This window comes from Oncorhynchus masou, chromosome 9, assembly GCF_036934945.1.
Source record: "Oncorhynchus masou masou isolate Uvic2021 chromosome 9, UVic_Omas_1.1, whole genome shotgun sequence".
Lineage (NCBI taxonomy): Eukaryota > Metazoa > Chordata > Actinopteri > Salmoniformes > Salmonidae > Oncorhynchus > Oncorhynchus masou.
The window spans coordinates 50,541,144-50,564,011 of NC_088220.1; the positions used below are offsets into that span (position 1 = coordinate 50,541,144).

Here is a 22,868-nt window from a genome sequence, read left to right on the forward strand (position 1 = left end):
CTCATTAAATGTACAAAATAGAAAACGTGACATGTAGCATCACGGCTCGACTCATCTAGCTAGGGATATAAGAGGCTCATCTGTTTTCTCTAAAACTGGTTCAAGAAGAGTGAAGACAGCCAAACAGCAAGAAACATCCATACTATTTCTCTTTCTTTCTCTCTCTCTCTCTCTGCCAACTGTGTGACTTCCTGCCTGCTGCCAACAGAAACAGGTTGCACCTGCTATGTGACATCATAAAATATATTTCCTCAATCATATCCTTACATGGTCTCTCCTATCATTGTTATTCAGATGACACTCAACTACTTTTCTCCTTCCCTCCTTCTGACACCCAGGTTGCGACACGCATCTCTGCGTGCCTGGCAAATATCTCAGCTTGGATGTTGGCCCACCACCTCAAGCTCAACCTCGACAAGACAGAGCTGCTCTTCCTCCCGGGGAAAGCCAGCCCGCTCCATGACCTCTCTATCACGGATGACAACTCCACGGAGTCCCCCCTCCCAGAGTGCAAAGAACCTTGGCAACACCCTGTCATTCTCTGCAAATATAAAAGCAGTGACTCGACCCTACCTCACACAAGAAGAGGTGCAGGTCCTAATCCAGGCACTTGTCATCTCCCATCTGGACTACTGCGACTCACTATTGGCTGGGCTCCCCACTTGTGCCTTCAAACCCATGCAATTTATCCAGAACGCTGCAGCCCACCTGTTGTTCAAGTTTTCCCATGTCACCCCGCTCCTCCACACACTCCACTGGCTTCCAGCCGAAGCTCGCATCTACAACTTACCTTAAAGCTATGCTCAAACCCTACACCCCAAACCAAGTGCTCCGTACTGTCACCTCTGGTCTCTTTGCCCACCTCAATGGTGGAACCAACTTCCCCCTGAAGTTAGGACAGCAGAGTTCCTGCCAATCCTCCTGAAATAACTCTTCTTAAATAATATCTGAAATAATTCCACAGTACCGCTCCTCGCCCCCCCCCCTCCCCCCAAAAAAAGCCATTCGCACTCGGATTTGTTTCCCCTTATCACCATCGACTTTGCTGATAGCTAATTTGAGGAAAAATATACTTACTATGACTGCGATATGTGGTTGTGTCATCTGGCTACCTTAAGATGAACTGTAAGTCGTTCTGGATAAGAGAGTCGGTTTAATGATTCAAATGGAAAATGTAATAATGTTGGCATGTGGCGTTTGCTCAATGGACGACACACCTCAATATTCCTTCTAGATGTTTCTATGCTCCCGTTTTCAACGACAGATACAAAGACATAAAACCTCACACGCAGATTACATAATCATGCTACATTGAAAGTCAAGTAAGGTTTTGATCAAAAGATGAAATACATTGCTCATCTAATTGAAATAATTACACCTTATGAAGTTGTCACTTAAAAAAAGAGATTCCTTTGTATGTCAGATGGTACAATGCCGTGTGGTGTTAAGGGCGAGTTTAAAAAGTCTGTGATCCACACATTTCAACCTGGGCATTTTTAAGCTCACTGTTGAAAGATATGACCTACATACCAAGACAAAGAAAGTTTTAGACTTTGTAACAATTCAGAAAAGATGCGTAGGTGGAAGATCATTTACACCACATCAAAGGGCCAAACAGACATTTTCCAGTACCCTATCTGAAAAAGTCAGATGTACCCACATTGAGAAGAACTGATGTGAACAGGTTGTCAGAGCTACTCAATTCTAGTACTGTTGTTTGCCATCCCAGAACAACAGAGATTGGCCTGTTCAAACACATGGATTAACTGCGCAGATATCACCCATTAACACAACCGCAAGCCTGCGTCACAGCATTACTCCGATGCTCTTTGCCTTCTTACTTATTACCCTTCCTGACCCTGATAACTCCCCTTTTAAATCCTCGCAACCTTTAAGAGAACCTCAAAACTAAAGCCTCCAGAGTGGTCAGATGCATTTCTTCCATGCGTGCCATGACTTTAACTTCTCTGATAACGTAGAACTGACTCAAGTGTAATACATTATCCCAGATAGAGGTGATTACATATGTCCCTTTTACAGACCTCTCTATAGCGTTCTACTCGGATGGCTTGGCTTGCCAAGGTTTGGACTCCGGCAGGCCTGAGTTTTGGTTCGGGTTCAGGAGATGTCACTCTCACAGAACTACGTACAACCCAAGCACAGCCAAAACAATCGGGCCGACTTGGGAGGTTTACCTTCTTAAGGAGGATTTCATCAGAAATAATCCCAGGATTTTGGGGCTCTCTCACGTGGCCCGGGATGTTTGATGTGTGGATTACTGCTCAGATTAACCCTCCCCTTTAAAAAAAAGAGGCATATTCAGAAAGGGGTTTGATGTAGGTCTGAAAACACACCGGTGCCCTGCTTTGATGTAGAAGCCCTTGAATCTGAACTCACACCAGGCCTGACATAAACCCAAGGCTATGACCTTTGAGGGTAGAGTGTATTTTACAGAGCAATATTTGCACTTCACAATCGTGGATAAACTGTAGTGTCCATGGGCACCGGGAGTAGAAGTCACTGGTAGATGGATAAGAGGAGTGGACTGTATCCAAGTTTCGATGAAGGGAAATGTTTATACATGGAATCAGATAGGTTTAGATTCTGAATTGATTGCTGCCCCTGAAAAATAACCTGTTCTTAAATTGGGGAATTGCAAGAGAGGGACAATGTCAACTGAATGTAAATGTCTCAGTTATAAAAGTAATTGTGTCAGATTTTAGTTTTTCTATCAGTACATACGCCAGTGGCGTTTAAGATGAAGGAGGACAGTATTTTTTAAATGAGCATGGCCTTATTTCTATTACAGCATATTGGATGACTGTCATTCATATTCCATTCACTCAGATCAATGTAACATCAATAGGTTTAGTTTACTACATGACACTCAAATTTCCCTATACCCATCATGAGGTTGCTATACTGGTCGAGAGAAAATGTTATCCAGACAGTAATACATTCAACAACGCCTTGCACACTGTTGCCTGCATCTTGCTGATCTAGGGTGTAATCATTAGTCCAACAGTTGCAAACAAGAGTTTTTATTGGACAAATTCAGGTATGCTTATCCCCATTTAATTCCGTCTTCTTCCGTTTAAGAAAAGTTTTTCAATAGAATTGGCGGAATGAATATACCCCTGATCACCGCAATCACAGTTCACTTTCATAGCAGCCACATGCAAACAGCATGATCATTTGCTCATTGTATGATTCCTTCTCGCATCTACACGCTTTCCAGTGGTGGAAAAAGTACTCAATTGTCATACTTGAGTAAAAGTAAAGATGGCTTAACAGAAAGTGAAAGTCACCCAGTAAAATATTACTTGAGTAAACCTCTTAAATGTACTTAAGTATCAAAAGTAAATGTAATTGCTAAAATATTCTTTAGTGTCAAAGTATATAAATCCTTTCAAATTCCTTATATTAAGCAAAACGGAAGGCACCCTTTTATATTTTTTATTTTTATTTATGGATAGCCAGGGGCACACTCCACCAGATCTGAGGCAGTGGGGATGACCAGGGATGTTTTTGTTGATAAGTGAATGAATTGGAGGATTTTACAGTCCTGCTAAACAGTCAAAATGGAAAAAAAACCCGAGCCACTGCCTGTTCACCCCGCTACCATCCAGAAGGTGAGGTCAGTACAGGTGCATCAAAGATGGGACCGAGAGACTGAAAAACAGCTTCTATCTCAAGGCCATCAGACTGTTAAACAGCAACCACTAACATTGAGTGGCTGCTGCCAACACACTGACTCAACTCCAGCCACTTTAATAATGGGAATTGATGGGAAATTATGTAAAATATATCACTAGCCACTTTAAACAATGCTACCTAATATAATGTTTACATACCCTACATTATTCATCTCATATGTATACGTAAATACTGTACTCTATATCATCTACTGTATCTTTATGTAATACATGTATCACTAGCCACTTTAACTATGCCACTTTGTTTACATACTCATCTCATATGTATATACTGTACTCGATACCATCTACTGCATCTTGCCTATGCTGCTCTGTACCATCACTCATTCATATATCTTTATGTACATATTCTTTATCCCCTTACACTTGTGTGTATAAGACAGTAGTTTTGGAATTGTTAGTTTGATTACTTGTTGGTTATTACTGCATTGCCGGAACTAGAAGCACAAGCATTTCGCTACACTTGCATTAACATCTGCTAACCAAGCGTATGTGACAAATAAAATTTGATTGGATTTGATTTGAAATGTAATGAGTACTCTTGAGTGTCAAGGAAAATGTATGGAGTAAAAGGTTTTAAAAAATCTGTACGAATATAGTGAAGTCAAACTAGTCAAAAATAGAAATAGTAAACTACAGATACCCATAAAACGACTTAAGTAGTACTTTAAAGTATGTTTACTTAAGTACTTTACACCACTGCTGCTCTCCTCCTCTCCCCTTTTCCCTTCGCTTGTGGACTTCAGTGCACAATAAAAGCACTGTCTGTGACCAGGTGACAAAACTTTTCCAAGCCAAACCTTCATAACATAACCGTTAACCACTACACACAGCATACCTCAATGTCAGCTAACGTCATAGTCAACATGGCTATCTACTAGAACTATCAAGTTAATAAACCAGCTACAATCAATGCAGTACAGTGAACAGCATGCAGTTTAGCAGTTACACCAGAGGGCCCCAGTGGCTATCAACTAATATATAAAACCAAAACTTTCCTTGACTTTGAAGAGTTCCAGTGTTGGATAGTCATAGCCAGCTAGCTAACATGGCATCCTTCTCTGTTTGAGCCAGGTGTTTGAGTAGGCTAAACTAGCTAGCTGCATTCACTAGCTAGGTAAATATATATATATATATATATATATAAACACACAGTGCCTTCAGAAAGTACTTAGACCCCTTGACTTTTTCTAAATGTTGTTAGGTTACAGCATTCTTCTAAAACTGATTACATAGATTTCTTTCCCTCATCAATCCACACACAATACCCCATACTGACAATTCAGAATCAGGTTTAGAAAATATGACATTCACATAAGTATTTAGACCCTTTACTAAGTACTTTGTTGAAGCACCTATGGAAGCGATTACACCTCTTCTTGGGTATGATTCTACAAGCTTGGCACACTTGTATTTGGGGAGTTTCTCCCATTCTTCTCTGCAGATCTCACAAGCTCTGTCAGGTTGGATGGGGAAAACTGCAGAACTAGTTTCAGGTGTCTCCAGAGATGCTCCATTGGGTTCACGTTCTAGCTCTGGCTGGGCCACTCAAGGACATTCAGAGACTTGTCCTGAAGCCACTCCTGCGTTGTCTTGGCTGTGCGCTTTGGGCCATTGTCCTGTTGGAATGTTGAACCTTCGCCCCAGTCTGAGGTCCTGAGCGCTCTGGAACAGGTTTTCATCAAGGATCTCTCTATACTTTGCTCTGGTATCTTTACCTCAATCCTGACTAGTCTCCAGGTCCCTGCCACTGAAAACATCCCCACAGCATGATGCTGCCTCCACCATGCTTCACCGTAGGGATGGTGCCAGGTTTCCTTCAGACGTGATGTATGGTATTCAGGCCAAAGAGTTCAATCTTGGTTTCATCAGACGAGAGAATCTTGTTTCTCATGGTCTGAGAGTCCATGGGTGCCTTTTGGCAAACTCCAAGCGGGCTGTCATGTGCCTCTTACTGAGGAGTGGCTTCCGTCTGGCCACTCTACCATAAAGGCCTGATTGACGTAGTGCTTCAGAGATGGTTGTCCTTCTGTAAGATTCTCCCATCTCCACAGAGGAATTCTAGAGCTCTGTTAGAGTGACCATCAGGTTCTTGGTCACCTCCCTGACCAAGGCCCTTCTCCCCCGACTTCTCAGTTTGGCCAAGCGGCCAGCTCTAGGAAGAGTCTTGGTGTTTCCAAACTTCTTCCATTTAAGAATGGAGGCCACTGTGTTGTTGGGGACCTTCAATGCTGCAGAAACTTTTGGTACCCTTCCCCTGATCTGTGCCTCGACACAATCCTGTCTCGGAGCTCTACGGACAATTCCTTCGACCTCATGGCTTGTTTTTTGCTCTGGCATGCACTGTCAACTTTGAGACCTTAAATAGACGTGTGTGCCTAGCCAAATCATGTCCAATGGATTTAATTCAAGTTAACATCAAGGATGATCAATGAAATTTCGAGTCTCATAGCAAAGGTTTTGATTACTTATGTAAATAAGGTATTTCCGTTGTTTGTTTGTTTTTTTGCTAAATAATCTCAAAAAAACAACGTTTTTTTGCTTTGTCATTATGGGGTATTGTGTGTAGATTGCGGAGTTAAAAAACACTTTCCGAAGGCACTGTATATTTACAGAGAGATATAGATAGCACTCTCTCTCTCTCTCTCTCTCTCTCTCTCTCTCACTCTCACTCTCACTCTCTCCCGGGCTTCTTAATTTTTGAAGAAATACATTTCTTCAGAACTGTTCAACTATTGTCTTTCTCTCACTTTGAGTCAACGACTCGCCACATTTCATGCACCGCAGTGCTAGCTATCTGTAGCTTAAGCATTCAGTACTCGATTAATTCTCTGATTCTTTGATTGGGTGGACAACATTTCAGTTCACACTGCAAGAGCTATGATAGGTTGGAGGATGTCCTCCGGAAGTTGTCATACTTACTGTGTAAGTCTATGGAAGAGGGTGAAAACCAATATACCCAGAGGAGGTCAGAAACTAACTGTCCTCCAGCAACACCATGGTGCTACCCCAGAGATTGCTGTTGAGAATACTGTCGACCAATTTTGCAAAACAGTGTGTTTTAATGAATTATTTGGTGATTTGCAAAGCATGAACATGACCTAGTGTTTATTGACATCTACACAACAGCAACCTCCTTCACACCTCTTAAATGTTTTCACCCTCCTCACAAGGTTCCCTTTGAAAGTCTGAGGGACTGTGTGTGTGTGTGTGTGTGTGTGTGTGTGTGTGTGTGTGTGTGTGTGTGTGTGTGTGTGTGTGTGTGTGTGTGTGTGTGTGTGTGTGTGTGTGTGTGTGTGTGTGTGTGTGTGTGTGTGTGTGTGTGTGTGTGTGCGTGCGTGCGTGTGTGTGTGTCCATGTACGTGTGCACTCATTTGCTGTTATTGCTTAGCCTTGCACTTCTTTCTGCTTTGAGTGTCAATAGTGCCATGGTGGCAAATACAGAGCATACGTGAGAGCACCGGCAGAATGGAGAAGCCTCCTTCAGCAGACAGAGGAACTACACAGGCAGGAATATGGGTAACACACATACGCTCCTAGGAGACATAAAAAAGCGGTGTGTGAGATATCAGAAAGGTGTTGCACGGTACCTTTGGCCTACTTTTATATGAGAGAACATTCATAGGGAGATGTCACCAGACACATTGGCTAAAGATCTGATTGGTGAAAGGGATACGCCAACAAGGTTTGCATTTCCCCTGTACTTAAATTTGAAAGTATTATCTCAAGTATTTGCGGATTGAAATGGGACTACAGAGAAATGTCCAGCAGACATGACCTTTCAGAAAAGTATGAGGAAATTACAGTACATTCGGAAAGTATTCAGAACCCTTCACTTTTTCCACATTGTGTTACTTTACAGCCCTATTCTAAAATGGATTAGATAAAAATCAATTGACACACACTACCTCATAATGACACAGTGAAAACAGGTTTTTAGAATATGTATACAAAATGTATAAAACATAAATAAAAATAAGTATTCTGACCATTTTCTGAGTCATGAGACTCGAAATTCAGCTCTTTGTTTCCATTGATCATCCTTGAGATGTTTCTTCAACTTGATTGGAGTCAACCTGTGGTAAATTCAATTGTTTGGACATGATTTGGAAACGCACACACCTGGCTGTTTGACAAGGCCCCTGTCACGACTTCCACCGAAGGTGGCTCCTCGCGCTGTCCGGGCGGCGCTCGGCAGTCGTCGTCGCTGGTCTACTAGCTGCCACCGATCCTTTTTCCTTTTCTTTTGGTTATGTCTGTTTTGTGTTTCACCTGGTTTCTTTTAGGTTATTTGGGGGGGGGGGTATTTAATTCGACATTTCCTGGGGTTTTGTGCGGGATTGTTTTCGTTTGAACTGTCAGTGAGTTTGGGTTTCGTTTTTATTAGCTCATGTTTTACAGGTGTTTTTCCCTAGACTGTGTCTGAGTGGGGGTGTTCGTGGCTATTGCAGTAGTCCGGTGTTCCTGTTGTTTTTTTGAGCTAGTTAAATGAAATGCCCTTTTCTTTTAAAACTCGTTTCTCCTGTGCCTGACTCCACACCCACATCTCCTTGGGGAGATCTGACAGTCCCACAGTTGACAGTGCATGTCAGAGCAAAAACCAACCCAGGAGGTTGAAGGAATTGTACGTAGAGTTTTGATACTGATTGTGTGAAGGCACAGATCTAGGGAAGGGTACCAAAACATTTCTGCAGCATTGAAGGTCCCCAAGAATACAGTGGCCTCCGTCATTCTTAAAAGGAAAAAGTTTGGAACCACCAATACTCTTCCTATAGCTGGCCGCCCGGCCAAACTGGTGAATCGGGGGAGAAGGGCCTTGGTCAGAGAGGAGACCAAGATCTTCATGGTCACTCTGACAGAGCCCCAGAGTTCTTCTGTGGAGATGGGAGAACCTTCCAGTAGGACAACCATCTCTGCATCACTCCACCAATTAGACCTTTACTGAGGAGTGGCCAGACGGAAGCCACTCCTCAATAAAAGGCACATGACAGCCCGCTTGGAGTTTGCCAAAGGGCACCTAAGGGATTGTCTGGACTGATGAAACCAAGTATGATCACTTTGGCCTGAATGCCAAGCATCACATCTGGAGAAAACCTGGCACCATCCCGATGGTGAAGCATGGTGGTGGCAGCATCATGCTGTGGGGATGTTTTTCAGCGGCAGGGACTGGGAGACTGATCTGGATCGAGGGAAAGATGAACAGAGCAAAGTACAGAGAGACCCTTGATGAAAACCTGCTCCAGAGCGCTCAGGACCTCAGACTGGGAAAAAGGTTCACCTTCCAATAGGATAATGACCCTAAGTACACAGCGAAGACAAGGCGGGATTGGCTTCTGGACAAGTCTCTGAATGTCATTGCCTGGCCCAGCCAGAACCCGAACTTGAACCCAATCGAACATCTCTGTAGAGACCTGAAAATATCTGTGCAGCGACGCGCCCCATCCAACCTGACAGAGCTTCAGAGGATCTACAGAGAAGAATGGGAGAAACTCTCCAAATACAGGTGTGCCAAGCTTGTAGCGTCAAGAAGACTCGAGGCTGTAATTGCTGCCAAAGTTGCTTCAACAAAGTACTGAGTAAAGGGTCTGAATACTTTTGTAAGTGTAACTTTTCAGTTTATTATTTATAATACATTTGCAAAAATGTCTAAAAACCTGTTTGCTTAGTCATTATGGGATACTGTGTGTAGATTGATGAGGGGGAAAAAAATGTTTTTATCCATTTTAGAATAAGGCTGTAACGTAACAAAATGTTTCTAAAGTCAAGGGGTCTGAATACTTTCCAAATGCACTGTATGGTATGGAACGTGTCCACACCACCATTTTTATGTACTACTGCTGTTCTGATTATTGTTGTTATGATCATTTATTATATTTCCACATTTCTCCAATTAGACATGGCTGACCAAGACCAGACGGAGAGCACACATTACACCTGTTTTAAGGTCTCTGCACCGGCTGACTGTGAGTTTTAGAATTCATTTTAAGTTTATGCTATTGGTTCTTAAATCAAACCACGATTGTGCACCCCAATACATGTCAGACATGCTTTGAATTTATGTACCAAGTAGGTCTCTAAGGTCCTCTGGCACTGACCTTTTAACTATCTTTCCCTTTATCCCAAAGTCTTGGACCAAGAGATTATGCCCCCAGCATCTGGAATAGCCTGCCAAAGAACCTGAGGGGGGCCGAAACTGTGGCCAAATATTTAAAAAAGATACTAAAACATATTTTTACTAAAACATACTTTTCCTTTGGCTGCTGTTTGTCATTCTTTCGTTTTTTTAATCTTGTGTTTGTTGTGTCGAAAATTTTTCAGCTTTTATTTTCCTTGTTTTTTTGTGTTTTTTCCCCCCTGTAAAGCACATTGCATTGCATCCCATGTCTTAAATGTGCTGTATAAATAAATCTGGATTTGATTTGAATGGCCCGAGTCAGGTACTAGTATCAGTTATTATTCAACATGACACCCAGAGGACAACAGCACAAATCACTGAAACTCTCTCCTCATACGTCAAACTTTACGCTGCGAATTTTGCCTACCCTAGAGGGAAATACTTTTGCCAGTGGTCTAAGGCACTGCGTCTCAGTGCAAGGGGTGTCGCTACAGTCTCTGGTTTGAATCCAGGCGGTATCACATCTGGCCGTGATTGGGAGTCCCACAGGGCAGCGCACAATTGGCCCAGCGTCGTCCAGGCTTGGCCGGGGTAGGCCGTCATTGTAAATAAGAATTTGTTCTTACCTGACTTGCCTTGTTAAATAAAAATAAAAAATAAATAAAAAATGAGAGAGAGAGAGAGACTGTTTTCAATAGAGTTGGGACTGAGAGAGAGAGAGAGAGAGAGAGAGAGAGAGAGAGACTGTTTTCAATAGAGTTGGGACTGAGAGTGAGAGAGAGAGAGAGAGAGAGAGAGAGGGGGGAGAGAGAGAGAAGTAGGGCCTGTTATCAGTGGAGTGGGGAATGTTGATAGGCGGTATGGTGCAGAGATAGCGCCTGCACATCAGGCCTGACGTGACGCACGGCAGACTCCCACGCCCACTCCCTCCCTCCCCCCATCCCCCTCTCCTTCTAACCATTTCTTGCCCTTTTTTTTAAAAAACTTTCCTTCCCTTCCAGTCTGACAAAATGTTTCATTACCTCTTCCCTCTTTCATAAAACAATGCTATCCTCCCATAGCAATCAAAGGTTTCGGAACACACTCCATTCCCCTTATTATATTGCCAGTCTCATTTGAGTTCACATGCCTGTGTTTCCCTCTACAGTATTTACAGGCACTGATGGTGTTATGAAACATTTAGGGGAAGCTGCCTCTCTTGGTTTCCCAATCGCACTCATGTGCTTTTCTTTTATCTCCACTAGACCAGAGAAAGAAAAAAAGTCTGCTGTTGCGGAACCACTGTCAGAGAGCACAGGACATTTTGTTTCATTTTCCTACTTCTGCTTCCCGTCTCTCCCGCCCCTCAACCTCCTGCTAGGCTACGCTGGCCCCAAATCCTTGAGTGGGGGAAGAATGTAGAAATATGATAGGGAGCGAGGGAGAGGCAAATAGGGGGGATGGGGAAGAAGAAGAAAAAAAATGAGAAAGCATATTACAACTTCAGATTCTCATATTACTGAGGAACCAGGGAGAGTCTTTCAGAAGGTTTGAAAAGAGAGAGCCAATGAGAGAGAGAGAATTAGAGGGAAAGTAATACAGAGACCTGGAGTGGTGTTGACATGCCGCTAAATTACAGAGGGGCGTTCAAATAAGCACGGCCCCATAGGGATTAGTATCTGCTATACAGTATGTGGTAATCCACAAAGTACTCAGAACTTCAAGCCTGTAAAATATCCACATGAAAACCAATCCAACACTGAAACTCCATTGATATTACTGAAACTGAACAATACTGGTCATGATGTTTGAAACCTCATCTTGAGGAAATGCATTATTTCCACAGGTGTGACCATGGATGACATAGAGGTCTTACTATTGCATTGATTTTGTTCTTTGCCACTGACAACGCATCGGTTTTACTGCATCCGTATAAAGAAGTCATCAGTAGTCAGACAGAAACAACTGAAGACTCCCTAACCTATTATGCCGTACAGTCCACTACAGTAAAGGATGAGAGGCTGTGTATGACCCCTCATTACTGGCAAGCCAGATAGAGAGAAAAAATCACATGACAGTCACGTAACAGGTAGACAGTGTCAAAAAGTTCAGGGGTCGTTCCTGTCAACTGTGAGGTCCCGAAGCTGGTGGGAAAACACCTCAAAAAGGGTGTGAGGCTGAGTCATAGTTTTACTGAACAGTGGGTCCACAACCGCACGGTTATCATCTAGCGGTACGGCACCTGACCTTGAACACAGCTATGAGTGAAAATTCAGAAAAGGAGTGTGTGCGCTTGGCCATAGCCTAAAGAGTTCTCACATATACTAGATTTGAAAGCCTATTGCATGTTATGAATAGATGCGTGTCAAAAATACAAAAACTTTGCAGAACATACGGTAACTATTTCACATGGATAAAAAAAACTGTCTTCTGGCAGTGTCTGAGCCTTTTGTCACAAGGCATCCCCACCCTGGACACAGCTAAATGGTTCACTGACAACACTGTTCCCTACTTTATACAGAGAGAGAGAGAGAGAGAGAGAGAGAGAGAGAGAGAGAGAGAGAGACTATGAGAGCTGTGCTTCTGCAGTGAGTAGTACTTCAGATCTAGCTCAGGACTGGCAGATTCTACACTCAGCTTTGACTGCCATATCACGCCTGCCTGTGAGGGGTTGGTTCAATCATTCCCACGGCGGCTGGCCATTCGGACCTAGGATCAGCCATATTATTAACAAGAATAGGCTAGCACTGCGTTTAGCAACACCTACCCACCTCACAAGACAGTTACCAGTATCCCCCCCCACCCCGCCCTACAAATGGTCAAATCTGAGATGTCACCATCCACCAATTGTGAATATTATCATAGAATGTCACTACATGGGATATCACACATGTAGTCAAAATGTGGCTACATGTTGTGTGATGATATTGCACCTGTAAATCAGTGATATGTGTATGGACTGTATTGGGAAGGAACATACCGCACTGAGTTACAAGTAATGCATAAACAAAATCTGTAATTCACATGCTGGATTCTTCCAAGACTATCAGGTTCTCCACGCAATCTTGAACCTTGTGTACATTCCCTGGGAAAAATATTCCACTGCATTCATTCCCCGACAGGCTACTGATCTTATCTCCAACCTCTGCTCAGTGTGAAAATAATGCATCAGAAATTTCACCTAGATAAAGATGGACAATGAAGCCCAGCGTCACTGGTACTGCGGGGTGTTGTCACTGTGCGCTTGGCCACGATATTCAGTGAACGGTGCATGCAAACATTAAGGAATATGGTTTCACGCTTGGATTGACAAACAAGCGTCCACGTTTCAACGGGCACAAAGCAAGTGGGTTACGTGTCTCGGTTTTGATATTCATTGATAGCCCATTTTCTATTACAGGGAAACAGGGTACGGTAACATATGTATACTGGCATCCATTCAGGTTTTCCAGGTATGGTAGACAGTGCTGTGTTTAAGTGGGGTTGGGTAAATAGAGGGGAGTACAGCATCAACTCACAGAGCCAGTGTGTGAAAGACGAGGGGTGGTATTCCATATATAAGACCATGTTTGTTCTTCTGGGAATATTTCACACTGCCAAAATGTGTTTCGGAGGGAAGTGTAAAAACTACACCACCATAGTGAAAACAAAGTGGCACAAATGCAATCTCTCTGAGGACCTCAACAGTAAACTACCGCCTTGACTTGCTGAGGTCATTCTAAAAAATCAGACATACAGTACTTGGAAAAGTCTATGTACCAAAGGTTCAAAGGTGAGTTTGACAGAAAAATAATAATATTGGCTAAGGTAAAACATACAAAGGCAATAGAGGAAAATGTCTATCTCACAAACATTACAATCAATGCAGAGCAATATTTAGCTACTGTAAAGAACTTAGGTCTACTATACAGCACAAGTGCTCATATGCAGTACACCTATTTCACAAAGACGCACTGATTACAAACAAAGGATAAGAACACAACTCTTGAAGAAATAAGAGCCCCTGTATTTCTGTTTCAAATATTTTTTATTAAACACACAAGAATGGTGTATAGGTATACAAGACAGGTATACAATTCTTATCTAAACATAAAAGAGCATACAGGAACAACAAGACCCAGAGTTCTGGGTGCAAAACAAATAATACAAAACACGACAAACAAAACAAGGACATGTAGAAAGAAAGAGGGTAGATGCCCCCCCCCCCACTTATTCCCCCCCATTTTCAAGTCTCGTCATAGATTTTCAAGACGACTTAAGTTAAAACAGTAACTAGGCCACTAGTAACTAGGCCACAACTAGGAACATTCAATGTCGTTTTGGTAAGCAACTCCAGTGTATATTTGTCCTTGTGTTTTAGGTTATTGTCCTGCTGAAAGGTGAATTTGTCTCCCAGTGTCTGTTGGAAAGGAGACTGCACCAGATTTTCCTCAAGGATTTTGCCTGTGCTTAGCTCTATTCCGTTTATTTTTCATCCCCCCCCCCCAAAAAAAAACAAACCTCCTTAGTAATTGCCAATGGCAAGCAGACCCATGCTTGCAGTTTGGGGGGATAAAAATAAACGGAATACATGCACCATGCTTGAAAATATGAAGAGTGGTACTCAGTGATGTGTTGTGTTAGATAGTGCCTTCATATTGCCAATAGGATTCATGTTTTGGAATATTTGTAGTCTGCACACGCTACCTTCTTTTCACTCTGTCATTTAGGTTAGTAATTGTGGAGTAACTAGAATGTTGTCCATCATCAGTTTTCTCCTATCACAGCCATTAAACTCTAACTGTTTTAAAGTCACCATTGGCCACATGGTTTCCTTCCTCTCCGGCAACTGAGTTAGGAAGGACGCCTGTATCTTTGTAGTGACTGGGTGTATTGATACACTATCATAAGTAAAAATGAATTACTTTACCAATTCTCAAAGGGATATTCAACATCTGCTTTTTTTTACCCATCTACACATAGGTGCCCTTCTTTGCGAAGCATTGGAAAACCTCCCTGGTCTTTGAGGTTGAATCTGTGTTTGAAATTCACTGCTCAACCAATAATTGTGTGTGCAGTACAGAGAGTCATTCAAAAATCATGTTAAACACTATTATTGCACACAGAATGAGTCCATGCAACTAATTAAGTGACTTGTTAAATCACATTTTTCTCCTGGACGTATTTAGGCTTGCCATAACAAAGAGTTTGAATATTTATTGATAATTGTTTTTTATCATTATTTGTAAACATTTCTAAAAACATAATTCCACTTGGACATTAACGGGTTTTGTAGGCCAGGGACACAAAATCTCAATTTAATCAATTTTAAATTTAGGCTGTAACACAACAAAATGTGGAAATTGTCAAGGATTGTGTATACTTTATGAAGGCACTGTAAATACCAACCATTGCTAATCAATTTCAATACAGTCAGATTTTTCACCATAAGTTTTTGTGAAAATGTCCCTAATTCATACAACAGCCACCCCACCCCATGCACATATGTCAGCATGAGTGTTCATAAGGGGGTTCCTGCCTAAACATGCCTATTGGTATGCATGTAAGTCTACAAACGGCACCTTTGCCAAGACAGGAAAGCTCGAATGGAAAGCTTGGCGTATTGCACATCGTTGCTCACCATAGAATATCCCTTAGGGCTTAGCTAGTATGTATATTTGTGTGAGCACGTGTGTATGAGCAAGTACGCCGCGCCCCTCCACAACTCACTAGGAGCGACTTTCCATACTCTCAGGACTGGTGCCAGAAAAGGAACTTGGAGAAAATGCACACCAACTGCACAGCTTGAGAAACCAAACCGGTGGATTGGGAAACAAAATATAAAGAAAAAGGAAAGGGAGAGAGCCAGGAGTGAAATATTTTCCTTTTCTCATTAAGCGTTTTTAAAATAGAATTTCCAACCAAATTTGACAAGGTAGTGGAAGCCTGGGGTTATTTTTAACTGGACATGAGTAGGCATGCCTGCCCTGCCTGCGACTGTGGCCCGGGAGTTATTATGCTGCCTGCGACTGATGAAACCTGAGCTTTTCAGGGCCCCTGGTGGACGAGTCCCACTGCTGTTGGGATAATGGCATAAAGTGAAAAGGTACACTTGTGACCACTATGGTGGGAAACTGACACAATATGTCTTGGGAGGGAGGGAGGGAGGGAGGGAGGGAGGGAGGGAGGGGGAGGGAGGGAGGGAGGGAGGGAGGGAGGGGGAGGGAGGGAGGGAGGGAGGGAGGGAGGGAGGGACACAGAGTGTCTCTACCTCCAAGTTTGTGTTCCCGTTTCACATCCAACCCTTGGCTATATAGACCATGGGGAGTTGGCTTACAGGAATATGTACACAGCAGTTACTACACATCATGTAAGGCCAGTCTCTGCACCCATTTCCCTCACGTTGTCTCCATAATACGACCTTAATAGTGGGATAAATAGAGGCGTTAAAGCTTAGGACACAACCAGATAATGCAAAAACACCCCTTAGTGTGGATCCTTATCCAGCAAAAGCGGTGCTGAAGTCATTATGTAAGCAGTTTAGGGTGTGAAAGGGTTCAAGTAAAATGAGCAGTTTCCTCGGACACTGAAATAGTGCCCCTTCTGCCATTAGGTAGTTTTGCAATCAATTGACTCAACTGACAGAGCTCAAAGCCCATCCAAGTGTAATCATTTCAAAGTAAATATATGACTCTCTGTCACACTGCCTTGTCAGACTTATGAACTGTGTGACGACAAACCCAAAGGACAAATAGAGATACCTCTAAGAACTGTAGATCAAATCAACATGGCCCAGTCGATCCATGGGACACTGTCACTGGATCGATTTTTAAACCCCCTCCACTTCTTCAACTTGACACTATTTCCATGAGCAAATATAGCACAACTAATGTACAAAATACTCTCTGAATATAGTCCACTAATCAAGACATAGAGTTGGTTAGTCCTCACTTTGAAATCTGGCCATTCTTGCACATACTTTATTGTTGTTGGAAGGTGGACAGCTGCTGAGTTAATGCCTCGTGACTTCAGTATTTAGCTACACAAATTCAGATGCGTTTCTCACGTGTGTGAAAATTGCTATGTCAGGCAAGAGATAGACTCAAGGGTTTCATTATTGGTTAAATAGCAGAAACAGAAACATATTTTCATTATCCAAGAGTTTCCTGCTATTGAGGGACGAGTAATCACATTGCCAGTTCATACTTGGTCTACCGGTAACACAGATGGAAGAAGTCACATAACCTAATTCAGCCTACATGATATCACAAATAGAAACTAAACCATAGACTGATTACTGGATAATGTTGCTTGTTGCAGTAAGATCGTACTAAAGTATTTTACCTACCTATCAAGTGTTTTTACGTTGTCATAACGCACATGAGAGCATATTTGCGTCTACAGCCTAAGGAAATATATATAAATAAATGTATTTCCCCCCTTTGAGAGACAGCCTATAACTGTTGGAAAATGAATGTAAAGACTGGAAATTATATTAAAGACAGATGTTCTACAAAAAAAAAAAACAGAGAGCGGGGTGTCACGCATAGAAACCAACGAGGAAAAAGTCTGGGGTGATTCTGGTAACAGCCTTGGGGAAAATGTGTCCGGCGACGAAGTAGTTAATCATAGCCTACTACCACAAAACTAGTCTTTATCGTGATTGAAAATCTAATGAACATAGGCAAATTATGTACAAGTGTGTCAATATTTGTGGGCGTATTATGTTGTTGACCTACGAAGCCTAGTCAGTACGACGCGTTTATGTTCGAATGTTGGTGAAACTGAAACATTTCACAGCTGACTAAAAATACAAAAACAAAGCAACCTTGGTTGGTTGAGTTGTGTATGAAACTTTATGGGAGTGGTGTCCGGGAAAATAGCACAGGAAACCCCGCCTGCCTGCAGCCCAGACACACTATAAAAAGGCTGGCACTGCATTAACAGCGCAGCGCAATCGCCCATGTCTTGCAGCTGAAAGTACAGGCGAACTGAAACGTTTCAAAGGACAAGAACACGTAGAAGCATGTCCGATATGATCGACGATATTATCACGAGGGTAAGGTTTATTCACTGTGTTTATATTTATGTTTTTGTTCAGATCAGTTATATAAGCTTAGGTTATGCTTTTGGTTCGTTAAAAAGAACTACAACTACAACTACAACTGCTACTTTCAACTTTGATTACATGTTGAAATATTCACAAAACATATTTAACATAATTAAAAGCTTAATGGGGAACTGGGCATAGGCTACAATTCTGCATCCTGGGTAGTCTATAGGATGGGCATAACGTGATCATTTATTGACAGTCATATTTCTCTCCACAGAATCTGATCAATCTTGGTTTAGATGAACCATTCATCCAGCAACAAATTCAACCAATGGCTCCTCGTCTCAACAGTTCAACTTCGTTCTTCTCACCAAAGAGACATAGTCTAAGCTCTGAGCAACTGAACGACGATACCCCCTGGCCACTTGACATTTGGAGCAAGATGGCTCCAAGTAAACAACAAGTTTCCTTCAGACCTGACCGCTCCATGAGTCTAACCGAATCCAATATCCTCTCCTTCGGTAAAATGAAGACCCTGGATGAAGTGCCTCCACCGCCTGGATTTCCTCCCCTGAACAACCCTACACCTCTCCCTTCCAACCGTTACAAAACCGAACTGTGCCGTAGCTTCCAGGAGAACGGAAGTTGTAAATATGGGAGCAAGTGTCAGTTTGCCCATGGAGAGCCTGAGCTGCGCGGTTTGTACAGGCACCCAAAATACAAAACGGAGGCCTGTCGCACCTTTTACAACTTTGGCTACTGCCCATATGGAGCCCGCTGTCACTTCATTCACGAAGAGAAACTCACCCCCTTGACCCAAAAGTTCCACAACCAAGCACTTGCTGATCAGAACCCACGTCAGCTCCGTCAGAGCGTCAGTTTCGCAGGTTTCATGGGATCACGCAGCTCTCCTCCCCCTGCGCTCCACGACCCCCTTGGCTTCACCCGTGCGCCTTCCGTGTCACCACCCCCTGCGGACATTCTCTCCCCAGTGTTCAATGACACCCAACGCAACACATTTCAGTTTTGTCAGAGCCGACCCAGTGTTGGTGACATCCACAACATCCCTATGATAGTTGAGCCACAGAAGCCATCACGCTGCGTTTGTGGCCACGGAAATAACTTCCCAAACACTCTGAACAAATCTTACGCTATGGAGGACCGCAACAATGTCTACATCACCCAGCCAAACCTCCAGCGCTTCTCTTCTGAAGATTCCCTCTCAGATCGGGATAGTTGCACCAGCACAGGCAGCACCAGCGGGTCAGAGTCCCCCACCTTTGACGGGGCTGGCAACAAGCGCCTCACCGTCTTTGCGCGACTGTCACTCTCTGACTAGGAATCCCAAACCACACAGAGACAATCCAAATCACGAACCTCGATCAATTGTGAAGGTTCTGCTTACACAAATCAGAAATCCTATCAATATGATGCGCATCAACACTTTATACGGTTGTTTATTTATTAGTAAATTACTTGCTCAGTGAAATTTATTTGGTACTCAAACTTATCAAAATCTGTATATTTTTTTATACTTATGTATATTTTCATTTAACTTTTCATCTTGTCTTCCATTAATTACTTTCTTTAAAAATGACTTTGATGGTTATGACAGTACAGACGTTTTAAGTGCCTTTACCTGTCTCAATCAATATGAGAAGGGCCCAGTAGCCTTACTTTAGCTGGATTACTTCGATTTGGCCTTCAAATATATGATCATATGAAACAAAATACTCCCCTCCATTTAGTAAGCTGCCAGAACTATTTGTCAGATCTGTTCATACTGTTGGTATTCATGTGTATACCAAAAAAACGGTTGAAAATATTCAAACCATCAATGTGACTTGAAAAATGACAAGACATTCTCTCACTGTGATATGCACTTTAAAATAGGTATTGGGAGACTAGTCTCTCTATGTAGCATTTAACCAAAGCTTTATACTTACTTTTCTACATTTGCTACATTCTTTGTGTAAGAGCAGTTTTTTTTGGGGGGGGGGGGGGGTCCATCATATTTTAACACATCTGTGACAAAAGTGAGAAGGTGCTAGTACGCCGTCTGTGTATGTCACAGATCTAGGAGGGGGTATTTGTGTAGCCTTACCATTTATTTAGAGACCTGTTTTGTTGCATAATGTTTTGACAACCCTGGTTGGGTCTTACTCAACTGTAGTAGGTGACTTCTAATTCATCAGGGACTGTAACATCACAGTATTTCCATAGACTATAGGTTGACTTATTTGCCTTTTTGTAATTGTATAGACTTAACTAATATATTTATTATGATATTTATTGTGTTAATACCAATGTATTTTGTACTTATTTATCAAGAACATGTCAGGGTCTGTGAAAACGATGTGTGAATTATTAAGAAAAAAAGGATGAATTTATTTTTTGATCGCCTGAACAGGAGAAATAAATTAAAATGATAAAGAAATGTAATTTCTTGCATTTAATGGTCTTTTTGTCCGTTTTACAGCTTGCTTCAAGTTTGATTCAATAAGGCAAACATTCCTTACTACTTGATGACAACACAAACCGAGGCTATATGAGGGCAGAATACATGGTTTATGCAAAGATACACACACAACACATAACTTATCATATTACAGAAACAGCATATACCCTCGTTTTCTCGCTGTGAGAAACCAGTCTATATCTATCTATAGATGGCTGCTATGTCAACACAAATGGGTGATATTGTATTTGGCCCCAAATACTGTCAGTCAACTGAAGGCATTTGACCCAAAACAACAACTTAGTCCTTATCCTGCATGCATTGAGCTCAGTTTCATAACTAGCCATGTGGATATACTGAAGTTGGTGTGTTGACCATTAGATAGGGAGCTGAGCTGTAACCTAGCTGTGTGGTCAAGTGCCTGTGCTTATTTGACATTCCTCTCTTAGGACGCCTTGTGCTCACCCTTGTGTTTACTCACTGGCAAGGTTGCCATGGTTACCCATCTTTCCTCTGCTCTGTGTACACTTGAGTGTGCACCAATACTTGCCATTCTTATCCCCAAATGGGTATCCATTTTTATGATGTCAGATGTGACTGGATTGCATCAGAAAGGCCTTGTATTACAAGTGAACTCCAGAAATCTCCTATTGCAATTTATCCCTTCATGTAAGGATAGCTGACGAGGTTTTATTGAGAAGTTGTTAATATATGGACACAGGATGAACACAAAGAGCAATGCAAACACTTCCTTAAAGTGTGTATTTGAAATGTGAGGTTTATAGTGTTAAGTCAACCTCACTCCTTCAATAGCCTACTTTTCCTCAATCCAGTAAGACCTTCAAAAGTCTATACGCTGCACATTTCTGATGGGATCATCTGAAATTCCTTCTCCGAGAATAAGGAAGGGGTCAAAAAAGCAAACCTGAACGCAGACGTGCTACTAGAGTTAAAAAGGTTGGGTATATTACTGGAAACTTTAGAATGTCTGTATCTTTCAAGGATTTTATGTAATCTATCAAAAGACATCTAGTGGCCCTTTTGAGATTTTCAGATTTCCACGTGTCTGTAATAATCTCTGGTCCTCTGTGCGGCCTTATTGCATGTAAAATATGTGAAATAATTGAATGAGATGATTTTAAAATGTAAAAAAGAAATGGCAAAGCTGTAAAACATTATGCTAAATCTAAACAATCTACTTGAATACCATTGGTGATTAATATGAGAGTTTCAGCATGAAATACCCTTTTTAATTCTAAATAAATAAATGTTTACAAACATTTATTTGACTATGTCAATATGTAGTTGTCAATGCTTTGGCATCAAACTGGTGGCGGTTGAGAAAAAAGTCAATAGTTGGAAGAGTTGCAGAGTTAATTGAAAATGAAGCCCTTGTTAATTAGATTATTTTTCCATTAGTTAGACTATTTTCACTTGAACCATATGGTCTATCAACTAGAAACTCGTGGACAATATGTACACACAGATATAATAAAGTTATGCTGGATTGCCATCATTTTCTGTTAATTACTAAAATTACTGAATATTACGGTAACTTTGGTAAATTACCAGTAGCTTTGTAACCCTATATGCTACCAAGTTCATATGCTTTTCAGTTTGCCATTTACTCTAAATGAGAGGTGGCTGGGAATAGCCTACTAATACAAATCAGGCTACGCCTATGGATTGGATATGCTATCTTCTCACTGTCAATGCAATCAGCAGTGAAGAAACAGTGCTGAAGGGTAACACTTCCAGATAAACCTGTCCTGAGATCAGTTATCTATGCATGTACGTACATAGCCCTAATCCATCTGTAGGTTAAAACACAACCTTTGAACAGGTCACCAATACAGACAGATCAATTGCTGCAACAATTTGTCCACATAGACATACATTGCCCGCATACTATAGAATGAGAGCAAAAGCTATTGTTATTTGTTAAGGTAATGTAATCTTGCATGGTGCTGCTAGAGTGGTTTTCACTTCTAACTTAAGGAAAGTGACCCCCACTCAGTGGTTGATGCACGAGATAAACAGCGTTGTTGAAACCGCAGCGTATCTAATTGTGACAGCTACAAGTGAGGTAAAGGATATGACAAATTCACACCATCTATTCATTTGTTGCCTTTGCCACTTCCCCTTTCCTCTTCTGTTCTTCCTCAAGATGGGTAGTTGAGGTGTCAGTTGACAAGGAGGAAGTTCAAGTTTGATCTGAAGAATAGAACATCTTTCGGTCAATACAGATGATCTTGCCATTACATTTTCTCTGTATTTCAACCAATACCTTAGAATGCAGGACCAGAGGACCCCTCACAACATCCCTGGGAAGATCATGCCGTTGCACAAAAACACCTACCATAGGGGAACTGTGATTGCAGGCCATCAGTCACATCAATAAAGAAATCAATTCACAGTCCATTTAGTTTCTCTTGTCCTTTAAGTCAGTACAGACACAGGATGCGTTACCATAACAACAGAGGTCATCCAGTAAAATCAAATGACCAACACAGAGCACAAAACGGGCAGTGTGTTTTCTCTAGGTTTGGCATAGCCTCACACTGCAAA

General features: G+C 41.9%; 1 protein-coding gene and 1 long non-coding RNA gene across 3 annotated transcripts in view; both read left to right on the plus strand.

Moving 5' to 3' along the window:
* LOC135545242 (uncharacterized) overlaps nt 1-10,140 on the plus strand; it is a 28,082-nt gene extending 17,942 nt beyond the window's left edge. For both annotated transcript variants that reach the window (XR_010456431.1, XR_010456430.1), the window contains exons 3-4: nt 9,611-9,679; nt 9,842-10,140. This is a non-coding gene — a long non-coding RNA (uncharacterized LOC135545242). The remainder of the gene's footprint in view (nt 1-9,610; nt 9,680-9,841) is intronic.
* Nucleotides 10,141-17,723: 7,583 nt separating this feature from the next.
* Nucleotides 17,724-20,284, plus strand: LOC135546123 (mRNA decay activator protein ZFP36-like). The gene is made up of 2 exons (XM_064974290.1): nt 17,724-17,848; nt 18,120-20,284. Exons 1-2 carry the CDS (start codon nt 17,816-17,818, stop codon nt 19,179-19,181), a joined length of 1,095 nt encoding a protein of 364 aa, XP_064830362.1. The 5' UTR covers nt 17,724-17,815; the 3' UTR covers nt 19,182-20,284.
* The last annotated feature ends 2,584 nt before the right edge of the window (nt 20,285-22,868 follow it).

What these genes read in the sequence shown, in the direction of transcription:
- LOC135546123 (XM_064974290.1), top strand. Translation starts at nt 17,816, where the DNA reads ATGTCCGATATGATCGACGATATTATCACGAGG. An exon ending in TCGACGATATTATCACGAGG is followed by an intron (nt 17,849 to 18,119) that starts GTAAGGTTTATT and finishes TTCTCTCCACAG; the next exon opens with AATCTGATCAATCTTGGTTT.